Here is a 19,042-nt window from a genome sequence, read left to right as displayed (position 1 = left end):
TTGCCGAAGGTTCCCCCACACCTGCTCCACACAGAGGGCCAGCTGTGGTCGCTCAGTCCTGATGGAAACAAAAGATGTTGTTTCCAGGCATGCTCAGAACAAGGGGTGGGAGGTGCCAGCACAACACAACTGTCCCAGAATTCTCACCCAGATTCTCCACAAAGTTCTCCAGCGCATAGTAGGCCTTGGCCATGTGGCTAGTGTGGGCCAGCTGGATGCCTTCCAGGTAGCGCAGAAGCAGTGGCATGATGTCATCTGAATAACGGGCAATATCGGGCTTGGGGGGGGGAGGACACAGGAGTGGGAGAGACAGAGAGAGATAAAAAAATGTATCCACATTGTTACTCCCCTAGAAGTCGCCGTTCTGTTTTTCAGAAAGTTGGTCAATTAAAAAATAGAAGAGAGAGGTAGAAAAACCTAAGTTTTTTTTAATGATCTCCAGCAAATCTGACGACATTGACAAGCTTCTCTTTGGAGTAAAGCTGCAGCTACTACAAAACAACAGACACTATTTATTCAGAGTGTTTCTCTCCCCCCCCCCAGCATTTGCAATTCATTGGGATATACTACCAGACTCTTAATCTGCCTATAAACTTAAAAAAGCTTATTTGCTCCTTTCTCTCAATTTTTCACCCATTGCAGCAAAACACAGTTATTTATTATTATTATTATTATTATTTATTAAATTTGTATCCCACCCTTCTTTGCTAAAACATCTTAAAAACAGACTTTAAAATACGTTAAAACAAAACAACTTTAAAACATTTTTTAAAAAGCTTTAAAAACATCTTCAAAAGCAATTCCAACACAGACACAGACTGGGATAAGGTCTCTACTTAAAAGGCTTGTTGAAAGAGGAAGGTGTTCGGTACGTGCCAAAAAGACAAGAGATGGCGCCTGTCTAGTATTTAATGGGAGGGAATTCCAAAGGGTTGGTGCCACTACACTAAAGGTCCACTTCCTATGTTGTGGGGAACAGACCACCTGATAAGATGGTATCTGCAGGAGGTCCTCACTTGCACAGCGCAGTGATCGACTGGGTATATAAGGGGTAAGATGATGTTCAGAACAGATGGGCCCGGGGTTTGAATTTGTCAGTAATTGTATGGTTCCATCATCGTCTGAGCCAATTTTCTTCTTGAGAATTGGTTACAGAGGCGTTGCTTAAATGACTCCACAACAGAGGCGTTGCATGAATGGAACCAGTCCTTGTGCAACAGAACACCCCCTTTCTCTCCCCCCCAAATGCCACCCCCCCCAAGCATATGGGGGGGCAGGGAGGGGAAGTTCCACTGCATCAGCATAATGTGTTCCATCCACGCAATGACCTCACTGGATTTAGCCCAATGAGACTAAGTGCTTGGCAGAGGCCGCCGCCCAATGGCAGAGCAACTGCTTTTCGGGCAGAAGGTCCAGGGTTCAATCCCCAAAGACATCTCTGGATAGGGCTGAGAATGCTCCCCGTCTAAAATCCTGGACAGCCCCTGCCAGTCAGTGTAGACAATACTGGGCCAGATGGACCAATGGTCTATGAGGCAGCTTGGGTAGCTACGTAAGCAAAGCCCTGTATGTTTGCTGGAAGGAGATGCTTCAAAGGGGGCTGCAATGCAGGAAGGGATCTGCATTTTATTGTGGACGGTGGTGGGAGGCTGCCCTCCAATGAGGGCAAGTACATGAAAGGTTGTCACATAGAGGAGGGCCGGGATCTCTTCTCGATCATCCCACAGTGCAGGACACGGAATAATGGGCTCAAGTTGCAGGAAGCCAGATTTCAACTGAACATCAGGAAAACTTCCTAACTGTTAGAGCCATACGACAACGGAATAAATTACCTAGGGAGGTGGTGGGCTCTCCAACATTGGAGGCATTCAAGAGGCAGGTGGACAGCCATCTATTGGGAATGCTTTGATTTGGATTCCTGCATTGAGCAGGGGGTTGGACTGGATGGCCTTATAGGCCCCTTCCAACTCTACTATTCTATGATTCTACGAGGGGTGGCTGTTGCCAATTCCTCCTTGCTGAGTCTACGAGGGGGGCAACACCGAGACGAAGGAGGAGGGAGCCGACAGCCAGGGCCAACCCCCTGGATTGGTTGTAAGAAGGCAGGCAGGAGGGAGCTGGCTGAGGGCAGGCTGAGAGAGTAGCGAGCCATGTGCCCCAATGGACCAGCTTCCCCTGCTCCAAACCCTGATCCCAGCAATCCCTAAACGTGGCTCACCTGCAGGTTCTCAGAGAACTGGCCCAGGGCGAAGAGGGCCGCATTGCGCACCACCTGGCTCTCATCCGACAGTGCCCGGCAGACCACTTGTAACATGGGCTGGAGGTGCCTGCAAATGGATGGTTAGTTCTTATAGCGAAGACCAAGACTGGCTTACTTAAGTGTCAGCTTAGATATCCCTGGAGGTTCAAATATATATACAGACACACACATATACAGGATTTCTGTGAGATTCCAGGTTCAGGTAACCTGTGCTGTAGCAGTGCTGCTCTACCCGCATTTCAGGGGAAGATAGTGAGCATGGCAGCAATTCCTTTAGATTTTAGCCTGGATATGATCCATTCCTTTGTTATATAGGATAGGGAGGCTTGCCATCACGGCAGATCATCAATGAAGCCCCACCAAGCAATTTATGAGACACAACGGGATGCAGTGGGCAGGTGTGGTGAACTTGGGGGGAACCCCGAGTTCAAATCCCAACCCAGCCATGAAACTCACTAGGTGACCTGGGGCCAGTCACCACTCGCTGCCTCAGCCTTAACCTACCTCACTGGGCTGTTGTGAGGAAAACAGAGAACCTATCACATGTAGCGAGCCAGTATGGCACAGTGCTTAAGTGCATCAGACTAGGGCTGGAAAGGCCCAGGTTCAAATCCCAGCTTGGCCACTAGGAGAGCTTCTTCCAGTCACCCCCCTCCCCCGGCAGACTAACAAGCTTGTTGTGAATGGGGAAGAAATTATGTACAGCCCTTGTCTGTTTCGAAGGAGGGCAAGATAAATCTGTTATAAAAAGAAACAAGAAACAAGAAGTAAGACCCATGCAGCAGCTGGATCAGCACTTCCGATTCCCAGCGGCTGGTATTCAGAGGCACACTGTCTCTGAGAGTTGGGGCAGAACACAGCCACTGAGAGCCTTATGCTCTACGCTCTGCTCCCTCCCTGATGGTTTTCCGGAGACGTTTGAAAACCATCTTGTTCCGGAGAGCCTTTGGGAGGGACTGAAGGTAGAACCTGAAACTGTTTTTATGCCTTTTGTTTTTAATTTTTATCTTTTTCGTCCCTTCGGTACCACTCTCTTATATGCCATGTGTATATATATGGATGTATATATATGTGTGTATGTATGTGTGTGTATATATATAGTATTTTATGTATTTTATTGTAATGTTTTTATTGTGTACAATTTTATTATGTATGCAATTTTATTGTAAGCCTCCCTGAGTGTCCTATTATAAGGTGGGAGGGTGAGATAGAAATATTTTAAATAAATAAATAATTTGTCTAATCCTCTTTAAAAGTTGGCTGCTGCCATTGCCTCCTGTGGGCACAAATTCCAGATTTTAACTGTGAACTGCATGAAGAAGTCCTTCCTTCTGTCTGTCCTGAACCTTCCAACATTCAGCCTCTCCCAGTACTATGAGAGAGGGAGAAAAACTTTGTTTATGCACTTCCTCCACACCATGTGATGCACCTCTATCCTGTCCCCCCCCCATTTGCTTTTTTCCCTCTAAACTAAAAAGCATGGAAGATGAACTCCCAACAGTCAAGAGGGGACAGGAAGCCGATGGGAATCTCCAGACGCGAGACAAAAAACAAATGGCCCCCAAGGGTAGGCGTGCACATGGGTACGTACTTATGCCGGATGTGATCCCCGCAGCCTTCGGCCAACACCGCTAAACACATGAGGCCAGCTTTGCGATGGTAGGGATTGGCGCTCAAAAGCGCTGGTTCCATCAGAGGCGTCTGGGAGGAAAAGGTGCGTTTTTAAACCATCTCTAGGTTTCCCCTTTTGATTTCCAGCTTAATATCTCCACACACACACAGGCACTCACCAGTTGAGGGAACAGCTTCTCTGGGGGAAGGTGCAGTGCTAACATATCTATCACCTGCTGAGACAGAAATGTGCGTCAGCAAAGAGGCCATTTTGGGAGAGGCGGGGTGCTGAGAGAGGGGGAAACGAGGGGAAGGGTGGCCCAGCAAAGGTCTCCTCAGCAGGGTAGGCAGGGATAGCTTAACGAGGAAGGAGCCCAATGAGGCCTGCTGGGACAGAAAGAGGAAGGGAGATAAAGAGGTGGCACTTAGCCAAAGAGAGAACACCAAGGGAATGCTGGGATGGAACAAAGTACCAGCAACCGCCCAATGAGGGAGAAGCCCAAGGCATGCTGGGACTGGAGAAAGGGAGAAAAGAAAAAGGTGGCCAGAGACAAACCAGGGAATGCTGGGATTGCACAAGGAACAGGTACTACCCAACGAGGCAGGGCCGGATTAAGCTGAGGAGGGCCCCTAGGCTGATTAGTGTTTGGGGGCCCCTATCCCCACACTTCACCTACCGCTCCGTTGTTTTTTGCCGCACGCGCAAGTTTGCTATCAATCAAGATGGTGGCTGAGGTTTCCCTAAGGAGCTGAAGCCTCTGCCGCCATCTTTGTTGATGGCAGCAACACGTGCGTGTAGCACGCATGCGTGCCATCAGCCAAGATGGTGGCAGAGGCTTCAGCCCCTTAAGGAAACCTCGGCCGCCATCTTTATTGATGGCAAATCTGTGCACCGCAGAAAACAACAGAAAGGTAGGTAAAGCAGCGGGATAGCGGTCCACGGATGCTTCCGTGGATCGCGGAAGGAGAGCAGAGGGCCCCCTGTAGCTCCAGGGGCCCTTGGGCCAGTGCCCCATGGGCCCCCAAGAGCTCCGGGCCCCTAGGCTTCAGCCTACTAAGCCTAATGGATAATCCGGCCCTGCAATGAGGGAGGAGCCCGATACATGCTGGGAGTTGGGCAGAAATGGGGGGGCTAAATGAGGCACCCCAACAGCACAACAAGGCCAAACAGGAGGCAGAAGAGAGGGGTGGTGGAATAAAGTCCAGGGACAAGTGGATGGCAATCAAGGCGAAGAGCCCTACAGGAGCATGCTGGGACTGAGGAAGCCCCACACGTGGCATGGCTGACAGAGGACCTGGGCCGCGTAGTGCTTGGGCGTCTGGACTTCGGCCCTGTCCTCAACATCGTCCTCCGTCTGCTCGTCCTCTGCGTCCATCTGGCCGGGGGGTGGCTCTGCACTCATGATCGGGAAGAGGGCGTTCAGGATGGGAGAGAGAAGTTTGTGCTTCAGGATGGCCTGGAGGGCGAGAAGGAAAGAAGGAGAGGCTCCCTCTCAGGCAGGCCCACCCTGGTAGCAAAGCTGGCCCCCTTTAAGACACGCGGGGGGAACCTCCGGCCTGTAAGACAAATTGGCCAACTAGCCCTTTTTCCGTAAGCCACACCCACTAACCACCTGCCAGTCTTGACATCAGTTGATCGACAGGCAGATGGTCCTGCCCACCCGTCAATGTTGGCCCAGAGGAGGCGGGGTATGGTGACCAAAGAGGCCTTAACTCCCCACACATCCGCTGATGTGTGGGGAATCCAATCCTTCAGCGTTCAGGTGCGCAAGGTTTCCCTGTAGGAACCCAAACCCCGCAGAAAAGGACTGACCTCCCTGTACAGCAGCGGATGTGCAGGGAGTTAAATCCTGCTTTCGGCAGATGACTGCCAGGTTAGTCCTGTCCAAGTTGGCCTGTGGGGGTAATAACGATCTGGCTTGCCAGACCAAAAAGGTTCCTCGACCCTGCCTTGAGACATGTGTGTGGGGACCTAGAAGGGCAGACAGCCTCCTTCATTCTCACCTTGCCCTTGAGTTTGATGAGGAAGCTGATGCAGGACAAAGCCTTCACACGGAGGTTGTCGCCCAACGCCTGATTGGAGGCCACCTAGAAGCCCAGGAGTGAAAAACCGCTGGGTTTAAATCCAAAGCTCAGTTCCGTCTCTGATCCAAAGGGGGCGCCAGAAGGCAGGGGAGGGAAGAGGTGCCACTGCAGGCACATCAACAAGCTCACCTCCAGGCAGAAGCCAACGACTGCCGAGAGATGCTGTACAATGATGGAAACTTCAGTCTCCGTAAGTTCGTCGAAAACCTCCATCACTTCGCTAGCGTGGGTCTGAAAAAGTGAAGTGGGGGGGGAGGGAGAGAAAGAAGAGATGCTGGCTATAAGGCTATCAGAAAATGGAAATGGACTGCCTTCACACCCATCCCGATTTATGGCAACCCTATGAATAGGGTTTTCATGGTAAGCGGTATTCAGAGGTAGTTTTACCACTTCCTTCCTCTGAGGCTGAGAGGCAGTGACTGGCCCAAGGTCACCCAGGGAGCTTCGTGGCTGTGTGCGCATTTGAACCCCAGTCTCCCAGGTCGTAGTCCAACACTCTAACCACTACATATGCCAAGTACAAAACAGACACGCTGAGGTCACAAGATCGCACATAGTACCCGACCTCTCAACATGCAGAAGGTCGGACACAAAGAGCTCAATGCAAGAAGCTGCCTTACACAGAGATCCATCTAGCTCAGTCTTGCTGGCACTGATTGGCAGCAGCTCTGCAGGGTTTCAGACTAGGGATGCTCCCAAACTTACCTGGAAATGCCCAGGATTGAAGCTGGGTCCTTCTGCGTGCAAAGCAGATACTCCACTCACTGAGCTCCACAGCCACAATCGCAGGGCATAACTAGATGCAGATGGAGACTCCCTGCCCCTCTCCCCCTCGACACACCAAGAAGACCTAGAAAAGATGCCTCATCCGTGCAGCCACACAACGGCACACTAAGAACACACAACGCACAAGCCAAGTGTAAAACGCAGTACGTGGAAAGGAGCACAAAACATACTCCATCCTATTGGGAAAAAACACTAGGCAGGCAAGCCAGGTGACTTGGGAGAGCTGTGCCTAGAGGTGTGATCCCCGGGGGGGGGGGGAGAAAAAAATCCCTTCAATTTCCCCCCAGATCTTCACACCTCTAGGCCATACCAATGTGCCACTAAAAGAGGGCATGGGTGGGCATTCCTCCCCAAGTCTCATCCAACTCTAAAACACGCAAAGCAGACATTACCCAACCCACGCACAGGGCTCCCACCTCGTTCACAGAGATCAGTTCTCGGATGGCTGCAATCACCTTGGGCACCATCGAAGACATCAGACTCTGAGAAGGGAAGGGAGAGCAGAAGAAAAAAAAGTTTTAGAATGGTAAGTGGCTCCTCGTGCACTTAAAAAACACTGAGGCCAAGGAGTCAAACTGAACTCTCTGCTCATAGCCATATGCTTTGTTGACCCTGGAGTCCATAACATGAAGAGTCGATGCCCGGGGTGTGTGTGTGTGCAAGGGGAACCAGAAAACCAAGGAGCAAGGGGAAAGGTTTTGAAAGAGAAGTGGCATGTCCTCAGAGCCCGGCACAGGCACCATGGGGTTCAGGCTCTGCAGAGAGTAGTAAAGGGTGGCTGGCTGGCTGCGGTTGCTGAGCATCTGAAACTATAGACTAGAATCGAACTCTCTGCTCATAGCAATGTGCTTTGCTGACCCTGGAATCCATAACATGAAGAGCTGATGCCCAGGTGTATGGGTGTGGGTGGAACGGACCAGAAGGTTTTTGAAAGAGAAGCGCTACATTAACTTAGGATCTCTTCTCTTCCATCTGAGAGTGCAGGACACGGAATAATGGGCTCAAGTTACAGGAAGCCAAATTTCAGCTGAACACCAGGAAAACCTTACTAACTGTTTGAGCAGTACAACAACGGAACCAATTATTTCGGGAGGTGGTGTGCTCTCCAACACTGGAGGTATGCAAGAGGCAGCTGGACAGGCACCAGTCAGGGATGCTTTAATTTGGATTCCTGCACTGAGCAGGGGGTTGGACTCAATGGCCTTATGGGCCCCTTCCAACTCTACTATTCTATTAATCTACTCACCATCTCATCAGAACCCAGCACGGGCACCATGGTGGTCAGGCTCCGCAGAGAGTAGTACAGGGTGGCCGGCTGGCCGCGGTTGTTGAGCGTCTGATGGAAGAGGCGCAGGAGATCCTTGAAATGTGAAGCAAAAACCTCGGGGTCCAGTTCCAGGGCACAATGCAGAAGGAGCAATCCTACCTGCAGCCAGAAGGGAGTGCAAAAGTGTGTTTGGGCTTTTCGTTGTTGTTTAAAGGCAATCCAAGAGATGCTGGAATGTCAAATGGTAGAACAGTTTCTGTTATTTACTACATTTACATAGCCACCTCATAACAGAAGTGCTCTGAGCGGCTCACAAGGCAAACACACCCATCAACGTTAAAATAGAGTATAACTGTTTTTTAAAAATTATATCTTTTTTTAAAAAATGACTAGATGCTGATAATAATAATAATAAATTAATAATAACAATAAATTTAATTTCTTTGTTGCCTATCTGGCCAATGGCCACTCTAGGCGACTTACAAAATTATTAAAATACAATAGATAAAATACAATAATACAATATAAAACAATACATCTGCAACAATATTAAAACTGGGCAGGAGGCATTACAGTTATAACAATTAACCCTCCCCAGATACCCCAAAGGCCTGCTGAAAGAGCCAGGTCTTTAAGGCTTTCCGAAACACATTTAGGGAAGAGGCGTGCCGGAGATCTTGTGGGAGGGAGTTCCAAAGAGTGGGGGCCGCCACTGCAAATGCCCTCTCTCTAGTACCCGCCAATCTAGCTGTTTTTGTTGGCGGGATTGAGAGAAGGCCCTGTGTGGCCGATCTTGTCGGGCGGCATAATCGGTGGCGTTGAAGGCGCTCCGTGAGATAAACTGGGCCGAAACCGTGTAGGGATTTAAAGGTCAATACCAACACCTTGAATTGGGCTCGGAAAACAACTGGTAGCCAGTGTAGGTCAAACAACACTGGTGTGATGTGATCTCGGCGGCGACTGTTCGTAAGTAGTCGAGCCGCCGCATTTTGTATCAGCTGCAATTTCCGGACCGTTTTCAAGGGTAACCCCACGTAGAGCGCATTACAGTAGTCCAAACGAGAGGTGACCAGGGCGTGTACCACTAGTGGGAGTGGGTGAGTAGGAAGGTAGGGTTGCAGCCTTCGTATGAGGTGTAGTTGGTACCAGGCTGCCCGGCTCACTGCCGAAATCTGAGCCTCCATAGACAGCCTGGAATCAAGCACAACCCCAAGGCTGCGGACCTGGTCCTTTAGGGGTAGACTCACCCCGTTGAACTTCAGGTCAATGTCACCCAACCTTCTCTTGTCCCCCACAAGTAGTACCTCGGTCTTATCAGGGTTCAACTTCAGCTTGTTCCTTCCCATCCATCCACTCACGGATTCCAGGCACTTGGACAAGGTCTCCACAGCCAACTCTGGTGAAGATTTAAACGAGAGATAGAGCTGAGTGTCATCCGCATATTGATGACACTGCAGCCCAAATCTCCTGATGATTGCTCCCAGCGGCTTCATATAGATGTTAAATAGCATGGGAGAGAGGATAGAGCCCTGTGGCACACCACAATTGAGAGGCCAAGGGTCTGATACCTCCTCCCCCAACGCTACCTGTTGGTACCTGTCGGAGAGAAAGGAATGGAACCACTGTAATACAGTACCTCCAATTCCCAATCTCTCCAGGCGAAGCAGAAGGATACTGTGGTCGACAGTATCAAAAGCCGCTGAGAGATCGAGGAGGACAAGAAAGGTGGATTCTCCCCTATCTAATGCCCTCCTCAAATCATCTACCAGAGCGACCAAGGCTGTTTCAGTTCCGTGACCAGTCCTGAAACCCGATTGGTATGGATCCAAATAATCCGTTTCATCCAAGTGTGCTGACAACTGGTTGGCCACCACTCGCTCAATGACCTTGCCCAAAAATGGTAGATTCGAAATTGGGCGGAAGTTATCGAATACTTGGGGATCCAAGGAGGGCTTCTTTAAGATGGGCTTTACAATTGCCTCCTTGAAGGCTGATGGCATCACACCCTCTTTCAAGGATGCGTTTACCACCGCTTTGATCCCCTCGCCCAATTTCTCTCTGCAGCTCACAAGGAGCCACGAAGGGCAAGGATCAGTAAGACAAGTGGTTGGCTTCACAGATGAAAGCACCTTGTCCACTTCCTCAGAAGGGAGAAGCCGAAACCGATCTCAATTTACCGGCATGCAACTGGCCAACTCTGGTTCATCCACTGTGTCCACGGCGCACGGGATCGAGCTCCGTAAGTGTTCGATTTTATCGGCGAAGTGTTTTGCTAATAAGTCACAGGAGGCCTTTGACTGTTCCAAGGGTTCCTAAGCAACTGGACCGACCAGGCTTCGGACCACCTGGAACAGCCTCCTGGGACAGCACTCCGCAGACGCAATAGAGGCAGCAAAGAATGCTTCCTCCTGCAATTCTCTGGGACTTTAGTTTATTATAAGGTTATACACAAACACACAATTAAAACTGTTTGAAAAGCTTTTAAAATAGAGATCCATACTGTGACACAAGTTGTTTTACAAGGCCAAGGGGAACACAAAAGTCTTTATGTGGTGTCAGGTGGACCCCTCTGAGAAGGCTAGTCCATCACCAGCTGTGGGAAACCATTGGCCCTCCAGATGCTGAAGCTGAACTACATCTCCCATCAGCCCCAGCAAGCATGGCCAATGGGCAGGGATGGGAATTGTAGCTCAGCAACATCTGGAGGGCCAAAGGTTCCCCAGACCTGCCAAAATGGGATGGCATTTGCTGAAAAACCTGCCCTCTCCCCTTTTGGAGCAGGGCATCTGAAGAGGCTCTCAAAGTCCTGGCTGTTAATTTTGGGAAAAGGCGCTCTTCTAGGTAACCTCGTCTCCAGCCAATAAGGGAAGGGATGGTGAACCTGTGCCCTGCCAGATGTGGTCAGACCCCCAACTCCCAACAGCTCACATGGCTAATGGTCAGGGATGACGGGAGTAAAGAATGCAAGTAGAGCCCAGAGGCCCATTGCAGTCCAGCATCCTGTTCACAGCGTGGCCAACCAGATGCCTGTTACTGGAAGCTCACAAGAGGGCCTGAGCGCAAAAGCAGCTCTCCCCCCTTGCTATTCCCAGCAACCAGAATGGTCCAGCAACATCTGGAGGGCTACAGATCCCTAACCCCTGGTTTGAAGGATAAAAGCAGCACTTTTAATTGGTCCTGGAAACGGATAAAGAACCACCTCTGATGACAAAACACAAATTGGTCAAAACTCACAGCCTCAGCCGATAGCCTTCCTGCCCAATTCTTGACCAATCACAGTTCTGAACTGTTTTTAAAAAGTGGTCCCTCATATGTTTTTTTTTTTTTTGTATGTAACTCATTTTTAATGTTTGCTTTCATTGGTATTTTTAGGAATATTTTAGATTGCCTTTTGCACACCACTTAGAGGTCTTTCAGTCTGAGCAAGCAGTATATAAATCTTGTTAAAGTAATAGTAAACAGGAGTTAGGGGAGCATGGATTATCTACAGTTGGGCTAACTCCATCTAGATGAGGTCACAGCTGGTGTACCAGCCAAAACCAACAGGAGACTGCAATACACCTTGCCTGGACTGTACCTCACACTGGCTGGGGTCCTGGGAACGTGCCCCTTGTTGGATGAGCTTAAGCATCTGCGGCCACCTCTCTAGCTTCTCGTTCTTCAGAATGACAGCTGCCAGTTGGGCCAGGCCTAACGAGACTTTGTGGCTGGAAAAGAATTTTTTTGGGGGGGGAGAGAAGAGAGCCTGAACCCCACTCATACCCATTGCTGTTCCTCCAAATCAGTCTCTCCAACCTGAACTCCACTTCCCTCAAAGACCCAGCGTACTGCCTCTGGTGAAGGATAGCCGCATGTCAAGACACAAGAGTAGGCCAACTGGATCACACCAGAGAGCCAGAGAATGGGAGAAATGTGAAGACCCAGATACAAATAAAGAACAGAAAAATGAGGGAGGAGTCCCCCCCCTTTTTTCCCATCTCTTCACATCTCTATGCGGCAGTGGTGACTGGTGGTTCCATGTCAGTGGGACAGTGGAATCCACTCCGGGTTTTAGTCTGAATTTTCAAGGAGCTGTCCAAGGTGCTAAAATCCACTCCCCCAATGGCATGGAGCCACCAGCCACACTGCTATACAGCAGCCAACCAAACGCCTCCAGGAAACCCACAAGCAGGGCGTGGAATCCACTCCAGGTTTTAGTCCAAACTTTCAACGAGCTGTCCAAGGTGCTAAAATGGATCTGGAGCCATTCACAAGTCAAACCACGGCTGAAACAAACTGTGGCTTACAGCAAAGGGCTACCCCTTTCTTCACGGTGCTGTTCTGGGAGGTTTGCAGGTCATGCTACTTGGCGTCACCTGCAAACCAGCACAGTTGGTTTGTTTCCCCAAAATCGGGGGGGGGGGGTTAGGTCAAAAAACAAATCTTGGCTTTCACTCATGGCTGGTTTGGAGCAAAACAAAACAACCATGAGCGTTGGTTCACACACTGCACTCATTTCCTCCAAGCACAGAAGAGAGAGGAGGGGGCGAGTGTGATTTGAACAACATAAACCAGCACATTTGCTCGCTCACAGTAAGCTCACAATTGCTTAGTGTTACATGCAAAACAGGCCCCTCTAGCAACACAAAGTTATACGGAGCTTGAGTGAACATTCTCATAGGTAACAAGGAAGTCGCCTCATCTCAGGTCAGGCTATTTTTTTAAAAGAACATTTATACCCCACTTTTCTTTTCTCAAGAAAGCCAAGATGGCATACTTGTGGTTCCCAGGCAGTCTCCATACAGGCACTGACCAGACCCAGACCTGCTTCACTTCAGCAAGGTGGAGGTCTCTTGCGCCTTCAGACCATATCCTGGGACTATGGATCCATTTTGTCCAGGGTGGTCTACGCTGACAGGCAGAATTTCCCAGAGACCCAGACCTGATTTATGTATTTAAAAGGAAAACCTGAGATTCCAAGAACTGAGCCTGGGACCTTCTGAATGTGCTCTACCACTGAGCAGTGACTCCTCCACTCAAAGTTTGGCTGGCTAATTTGAGGCACAATTGCAGGCACAAGGCTCCAGTCCACAGGGACACTCACTCTGTTTCCTGCTGCAGGGTGGTGAGCACTAGCCTCTTGAGCCTGGAAAAGAAAAAGATTTCGGGTGTTGGGTTCAAATTTTGCTGGCGAACCAGAAGAGGCCTGCAGGACTAGGCCAACGGGCCCATCCAGTTCAGCGTCTTGCGCTCACAGTGGCCAATCAGAAGTTCAAAAGAAGGACACAGTGCAAGAGCACTCTTCCCTCCTTCGGTTTCCGGAAACTGGAATGCATTGCTATACTGCCTCTCAGTGGAGGTAGACCATATCCATCAGAGTTAGCAGCCACTGATAGTCTCATGATCTTCCATGCATTTGTCTAATCCCCTTTTAAAGCCATCCAAGAGAGTGATCTGTGGACCAGGAGGTTCCTAAAGTCATCCCCCCGCCCAACCTCATTCCCTACTGCACAGGTGAACAACCTGTAGTCCCAAAAACCTCCCCAAGCTGCCCCGTTCTTCCATCCCATCAGAGTTCCAAGTTCTTTCTTGTTCATCTCCTCCTTAGTTTTCCTGGTTTTTAAAGTGTATTTTCCCCCTATGTCATTCTTTTCACAGTAATTGGAACAGCATTTTATTATATAGAAATTAGGGTTTTTTTTAAATCCTGTTGTACAGGGGAAAATCCACTCCCATAAAATTGTCTGTTAGGAAATTGATAAGCTTCTCTCGTGTGTGTGGCACACTAAAATTAGAAAGAAATTATTTCCACTTGCTTTCCAGAACACTAGCTGTATTGCCATGTTCTACTAGAAAAAAAATCCTCTGCATACATAGTTGAGGATAATTCCATCAAGGCCAGTACAGCTTACTTCTGAGTAGACCTGCACAGGATTGGAAAGTCCATGTGAAGTAGCCATGGGAAATATTGAAGCAGATCAGCCTTTATGGTGGAGTTAATCGACTCTGGCTGCACCCATCAGCCTTTGCTTCCTTGACCCAGAATCCCAAATTCAGCCTGATATTTGCAGACTTCATTAGATCAGACTCTGCTAAGTGCAACCTCCACCGGGAGGCTAAGTGTAGATGTAGACTTTGATTGCTTTGATGTTGATAGCTTCAACATCAAGTCAATATTTTGTTTGTTTCAACTGGTCTTTCTCCAACCTCTGTTTTGTGTAATATCCAACCTGATGGAGGGTTCAGGTGAACATGGATATTTGCTCCCTATTTTGTGATATTTTGGTTGGTCTTTAAAAAAGGCAGTGCCTGACTGTGGAGTGTGGGATGAAGTCCAAGTACTTCTAACTAAAATAAATGCATATTCTTTCTCCTCCTTGTCTAGGTTTCCCTCCCCTCTGTTGAATTATATATTGTAAGCCCCTTGAGACAAGGACCTGCCCTCTGGCCTTTTGGGAAGTACCAGGTTCATAGATGGGGCTACATAAACATTAATAATAGGAAGATCCTATAGCAACAGTGGGCCTACCTTATAGGGTTGGGGTGAGGATTAATTCAAGTGCTTGGAATGCTCTGCAGCGGCGGTTCCCCAACTTTTTTCCTTGACAGACCACTTGAAAATTGCCAGTGGTCTGGGTGGAGCACTTAATACTTTTTCTGCCTGTTTGAGCAACTGCAATACACTCTGCTAGATGCTGTACGATTTTTAATTATATTTTTATCGCTTTGAAAAATTCTTATATTTTATATTATTGTGTCAAAATTGGCATTCCACAGAATTGAAATTATGTAAGTAGTAAAAGAAGCGATAAAAATACAATTAAAACTTAATGCAAATATTTAATGCAGACATGCTGCAGAACGCTTGACTGGAGCTCAAGGTCCATTGGTGGTCCACGGACCAGTTTGGAAAACCCTTCCCTAAAGATCTATATAAAAGCTTACAATCTCTTTTGCCCTGGATTTTTATCTATTTATTTTTTTAACAGAATTATTGTGGGGAAAGAATATATGAACATAGGAGGCCTTCCCCAACCTGGTGCCCTCCAGATGCTTTGGTCTAACTCCCGCCAGCCCCAGAGAACACTACTGGGGGAAAGCTGCTCTTCACTGACTGACAGCGGCTTCCGGGCAAAGAAAGGGCTTTCTCTTTACTTGTTATCTGATTATTGTGGGAATTGTGACACTGAGATGGAAAACACTGCAGGAAAAGGATGGATGTCTTTTTAAGACAAGATCTTCAATTCTGAGGTTTTTTCCTAGATGTTTTTTTTTGTAATAATGTTATTTGTTATTTAGTTTAATTTTTGTAAATTGTATTGCTTTCATTGATGTATTTTTATACTTGTGTTTATTTTTCTTTGTAAGCCGCCTTGAGGGCCTTTGGCCAAAAGGCGGGGTACAAATAAATTTAACAACAACAACAACAATAATTCTTTTAACCGAAGACACATAAAAGTATAAGAAGAGGGTGCTGGATCAGGCCAGTGGCCCATCTAGTCCAGCATCCTGTTCTCACAGTGGCCAACCAGACGCCCATGCTCCATACCCTTGATCACCTCTGTTGCCCTTTTATGACCCTTTTCTAACTCTTGTTGTTGTTATCTGCCTTCAAGTAGATTACGGCTTATGGCAACCCTATGAATCAGTGACCTTCAAGAGCATCTGTCGTGAACCACCCTGTTCAGATCTTGTAAGTTCAGGTCTGTGGCTTCCTTTATGGACCACATGCTTTTTGAGGTGACATCACGGACAGAAAATGCAAAGCAGGTGTTCTGCTGCTAAGCTACCCAAGGAAAAGTGGGGAGAAGCGAGTTTCATTCCCCATCCCGCTTCCTTCCACAGGACTTACATGTCCTGGTCGGGTGCACTGATCTTCCTCCAGTGTTTGGTCAGGCGCCTTCTCACTAACACCGCAGCAAACTGTCGGATCTGGAGGAGGAGGCAAGAGGCAAATTATGAGAGGCCAGAGAGGATTCTGAGAATTAGGAAGGGTGGATCTGTGCTAGAAAGCCAACCATGTAGGCATTGGATCAGCTGCAGGAAAGGTCATATAAGCAGAACTAAAAAAAAAAAGATACAAAGGTGAACGACAGGGTGGGGAAACTTTTTCAGGCCAAGGGCCATTTTCCCTCATGGGGAAGCTCCCAGGGGCCACATGCCAGTGGTGGGCGGGTCCAAGAGTGGGTGGAGCGATGGATGCGACTCTACCTTCGTTCAGGAGGCCTATCCCACCCGTGCACAAGCCAGAGATCTCTGCACACACACACACACACACACACACACACACAAAAACACACCCAGGCAAACAAGGGGAATCATCACAATTCAATGTGCCACACAAGTGCACTTAAGGAGGAAACGGTGCAGGGCCAGGAAGAGTGGGTGGGGCCTGGTGAGTATCTTGGGGGCAGGAAAGAGAGAGGCTTAGAGGGCTGGATTCAGGCCCTGGGCCTGAGGTTAGGAACACAGGACGCTGCCTTATACTGAGCCAGACCATTGCTCTGTCTCGTTCAACATTGTCTATGCTGACTGACAGTGGCTCTCCAGCGTTTCAGAGAGGCTTCCCAGCTCTGCCTGGAGACGGCTTCAGGGACTGAACGAGGGACCTTCCGCATGCAAAGCAGGTCCTCTGCCACTGAGCTACAGCCCTTCCCTTGTATTTAGGGACTTGTATCCAGTTTTCAAAAATGCTCCCAACAAACGGCCTGCATTTTCAGCTGAGAAAGAATTCTCTCTTTCCTTCAAAGTCTGGATTGATGAAGGTGGGGGTGTCACCTATCCATGCAGCTCACTTGCGTGGGCTGCCCGAGAGTCTGCTTTGCAGGCACTTTTTTGGGGTGGGGGTGTACACAGTGTTTGTGTGCAACCCTGGACTTAATCCTCAGTGGGGACCGGGACCTGGTGCGAGATGTAAGTGTTGTTGAACCGATTGGGAGCAGTGACCACAGTGCTATTAAATTAAACATACATGTAACTGGCCAATTGCCAAGAAAATCCAACACGGTCACATTTGACTTCAAAAGAGGAAACTTCACAAAAATGAGGGGATTGGTAAAAAGAAAGCTGAAAAACAAAGTCCAGAGGGTCACATCACTCGAAAATGCTTGGAAGTTGTTTAAAAACACTATATTAGAAGCTCAACTGGAGTGCATACCGCAGATCAGAAAAGGTACCGCCAGGGCCAAGAAGATGCCAGCATGGTTAACGAGCAAAGTCAAGGAAGCTCTTAGAGGCAAAAAGTCTTCCTTCAGAAAATGGAAGTCTTGTCCGAATGAAGAAAATAAAAAAGAACACAAACTGTGGCAAAAGAAATGCAAGAAGACAATAAGGGATGCTAAAAAAGAATTTGAGGAGCACATTGCTAAGAACATAAAAACCAACAACAAAAAATTCTATAAATACATTCAAAGCAGGAGACCATCTAGGGAGGCGATTGGACCCTTGGATGATAAGGGAGTCAAAGGTGTACTAAAGAACAATAAGAAGATTGCAGAGAAGCTAAATGAATTCTTTGCATCTGTCTTCACAGTGGAAGATATAGGGCAGATCCCTGAACCTGAACTAACATTTGCAGGAAGGGATTCTGAGGAACTGAGACAAATAGTGGTAACGAGAGAGGAAGTTCTAGGCTTAATGGACAATATAAAAACTGACAAATCAGCAGGCCCGGATGGCATCCACCCGAGAGTTCTCAAAGAACTCAAAGGTGAAATTGCTGATCTGCTAACTAAAATATGTAACTTGTCCCTCGGGTCCTCCTCCGTGCCTGAGGACTGGAAAGTGGCAAAGGTAACGCCAATCTTCAAAAAGGGATCCAGAGGGGATCCCGGAAATTACAGGCCAGTTAGCTTAACTTCTGTCCCTGGAAAACTGGTAGAAAGTATTATTAAAGCTAGATTAACTAAGCACATAGAAGAACAAGCCTTGCTGAAGCAGAGCCAGCATGGCTTTTGCAAGGGAAAGTCCTGTCTCAGTAACCTATTAGAATTCTTTGAGAGTGTCAACAAGCATATAGATAGAGGTGATCCAGTGGACATAGTGTACTTAAGACTTTCAAAAAGCGTTTGACAAGGTACCTCACCAAAGACTTCTGAGGAAGCTTAGCAGTCATGGAATAAGAGGAGAGGTCCTCTTGTGGATAAGGAATTGGTTAAGAAGCAGAAAGCAGAGAGTAGGAATAAACGGACAGTTCTCCCAATGGAGGGCTGTAGAAAGTGGAGTCCCTCAAGGATCGGTATTGGGACCTGTACTTTTCAACTTGTTCATTAATGACCTAGAATTAGGAGTGAGCAGTGAAGTGGCCAAGTTTGCTGACGACACTACATTGTTCAGGGTTGTTAAAACAAAAAGGGATTGTGAAGAGCTCCAAAAAGATCTCTGCAAACTGAGTGAATGGGTGGAAAAATGGCAAATGCAATTCAATATAAACAAGTGTAAAATTATGCATATTGGAGCAAAAAATCTGAATTTCAGATATACGCTCATGGGGTCTGAACTGGCGGTGACCGACCAGGAGAGAGACCTCAGGGTTGTAGTGGACAGCACGATGAAAATGTCGACCCAGTGTGCGGCAGCTGTGAAAAAGGCAAATTCCATGCTAGTGATAATTAGAAAAGGTATTGAAAATAAAACAGCCGATACCATAATGCCATTGTATAAATCTATGGTGCAGCCGCATTTGGAATACTGTGTACAGTTCTGGTCGCCTCATCTCAAAAAGGATATTATAGAGTTGGAAAAGGTTCAGAAGAGGGCAACCAGAATGATCAAGGGGATGGAGCGACTCCCTTACAAGGAAAGGTTGCAGCATTTGGGGCTTTTTAGTTTAGAGAAAAGGCGGGTCAGAGGAGACATGATAGAAGTGTATAAAATTATGCATGGCATTGAGAAAGTGGATAGAGAAAAGTTCTTCTCCCTCTCTCATAATACTAGAACTCGTGGACATTCAAAGAAGCTGAATGCTGGAAAATTCAGGACAGACAAAAGGAAGTACTTCTTTACTCAGCGCATAGTTAAACTATGGAATTTGCTCCCACAAGATGCAGTAATGG

General features: G+C 48.0%; 1 protein-coding gene across 4 annotated transcripts in view; it reads right to left on the bottom strand.

The window, feature by feature from the left end:
- Positions 1 to 19,042, bottom strand: part of IPO4 (importin 4) — a 51,213-nt gene that overhangs the window by 28,840 nt on the left and 3,331 nt on the right. For 2 of the 4 annotated variants that reach the window (XM_061589074.1, XM_061589073.1), the window contains exons 3-14: positions 15,841 to 15,920; positions 13,093 to 13,134; positions 11,587 to 11,716; positions 7,989 to 8,168; positions 7,159 to 7,224; positions 6,086 to 6,187; positions 5,876 to 5,959; positions 5,167 to 5,328; positions 4,051 to 4,104; positions 3,852 to 3,961; positions 2,219 to 2,327; positions 148 to 277 (exon numbers count right to left, since the gene is read on the bottom strand). In XM_061589074.1, coding sequence (XP_061445058.1) covers positions 148 to 277; positions 2,219 to 2,327; positions 3,852 to 3,961; positions 4,051 to 4,104; positions 5,167 to 5,328; positions 5,876 to 5,959; positions 6,086 to 6,187; positions 7,159 to 7,224; positions 7,989 to 8,168; positions 11,587 to 11,716; positions 13,093 to 13,134; positions 15,841 to 15,920 — 1,249 coding nt within the window. The remainder of the gene's footprint in view (positions 1 to 147; positions 278 to 2,218; positions 2,328 to 3,851; positions 3,962 to 4,050; positions 4,105 to 5,166; positions 5,329 to 5,875; positions 5,960 to 6,085; positions 6,188 to 7,158; positions 7,225 to 7,988; positions 8,169 to 11,586; positions 11,717 to 13,092; positions 13,135 to 15,840; positions 15,921 to 19,042) is intronic. The other 2 variants (XM_061589076.1, XM_061589075.1) reach the window with 2 other exon arrangements.

The sequence above is a fragment of the Rhineura floridana genome, chromosome 11, assembly GCF_030035675.1.
Source record: "Rhineura floridana isolate rRhiFlo1 chromosome 11, rRhiFlo1.hap2, whole genome shotgun sequence".
In the NCBI taxonomy this organism is placed as follows: Eukaryota; Metazoa; Chordata; class Lepidosauria; order Squamata; family Rhineuridae; genus Rhineura; species Rhineura floridana.
Note: the sequence above shows the minus strand (reverse complement) of the source record. Positions and strands in the feature narration are given on the sequence as shown.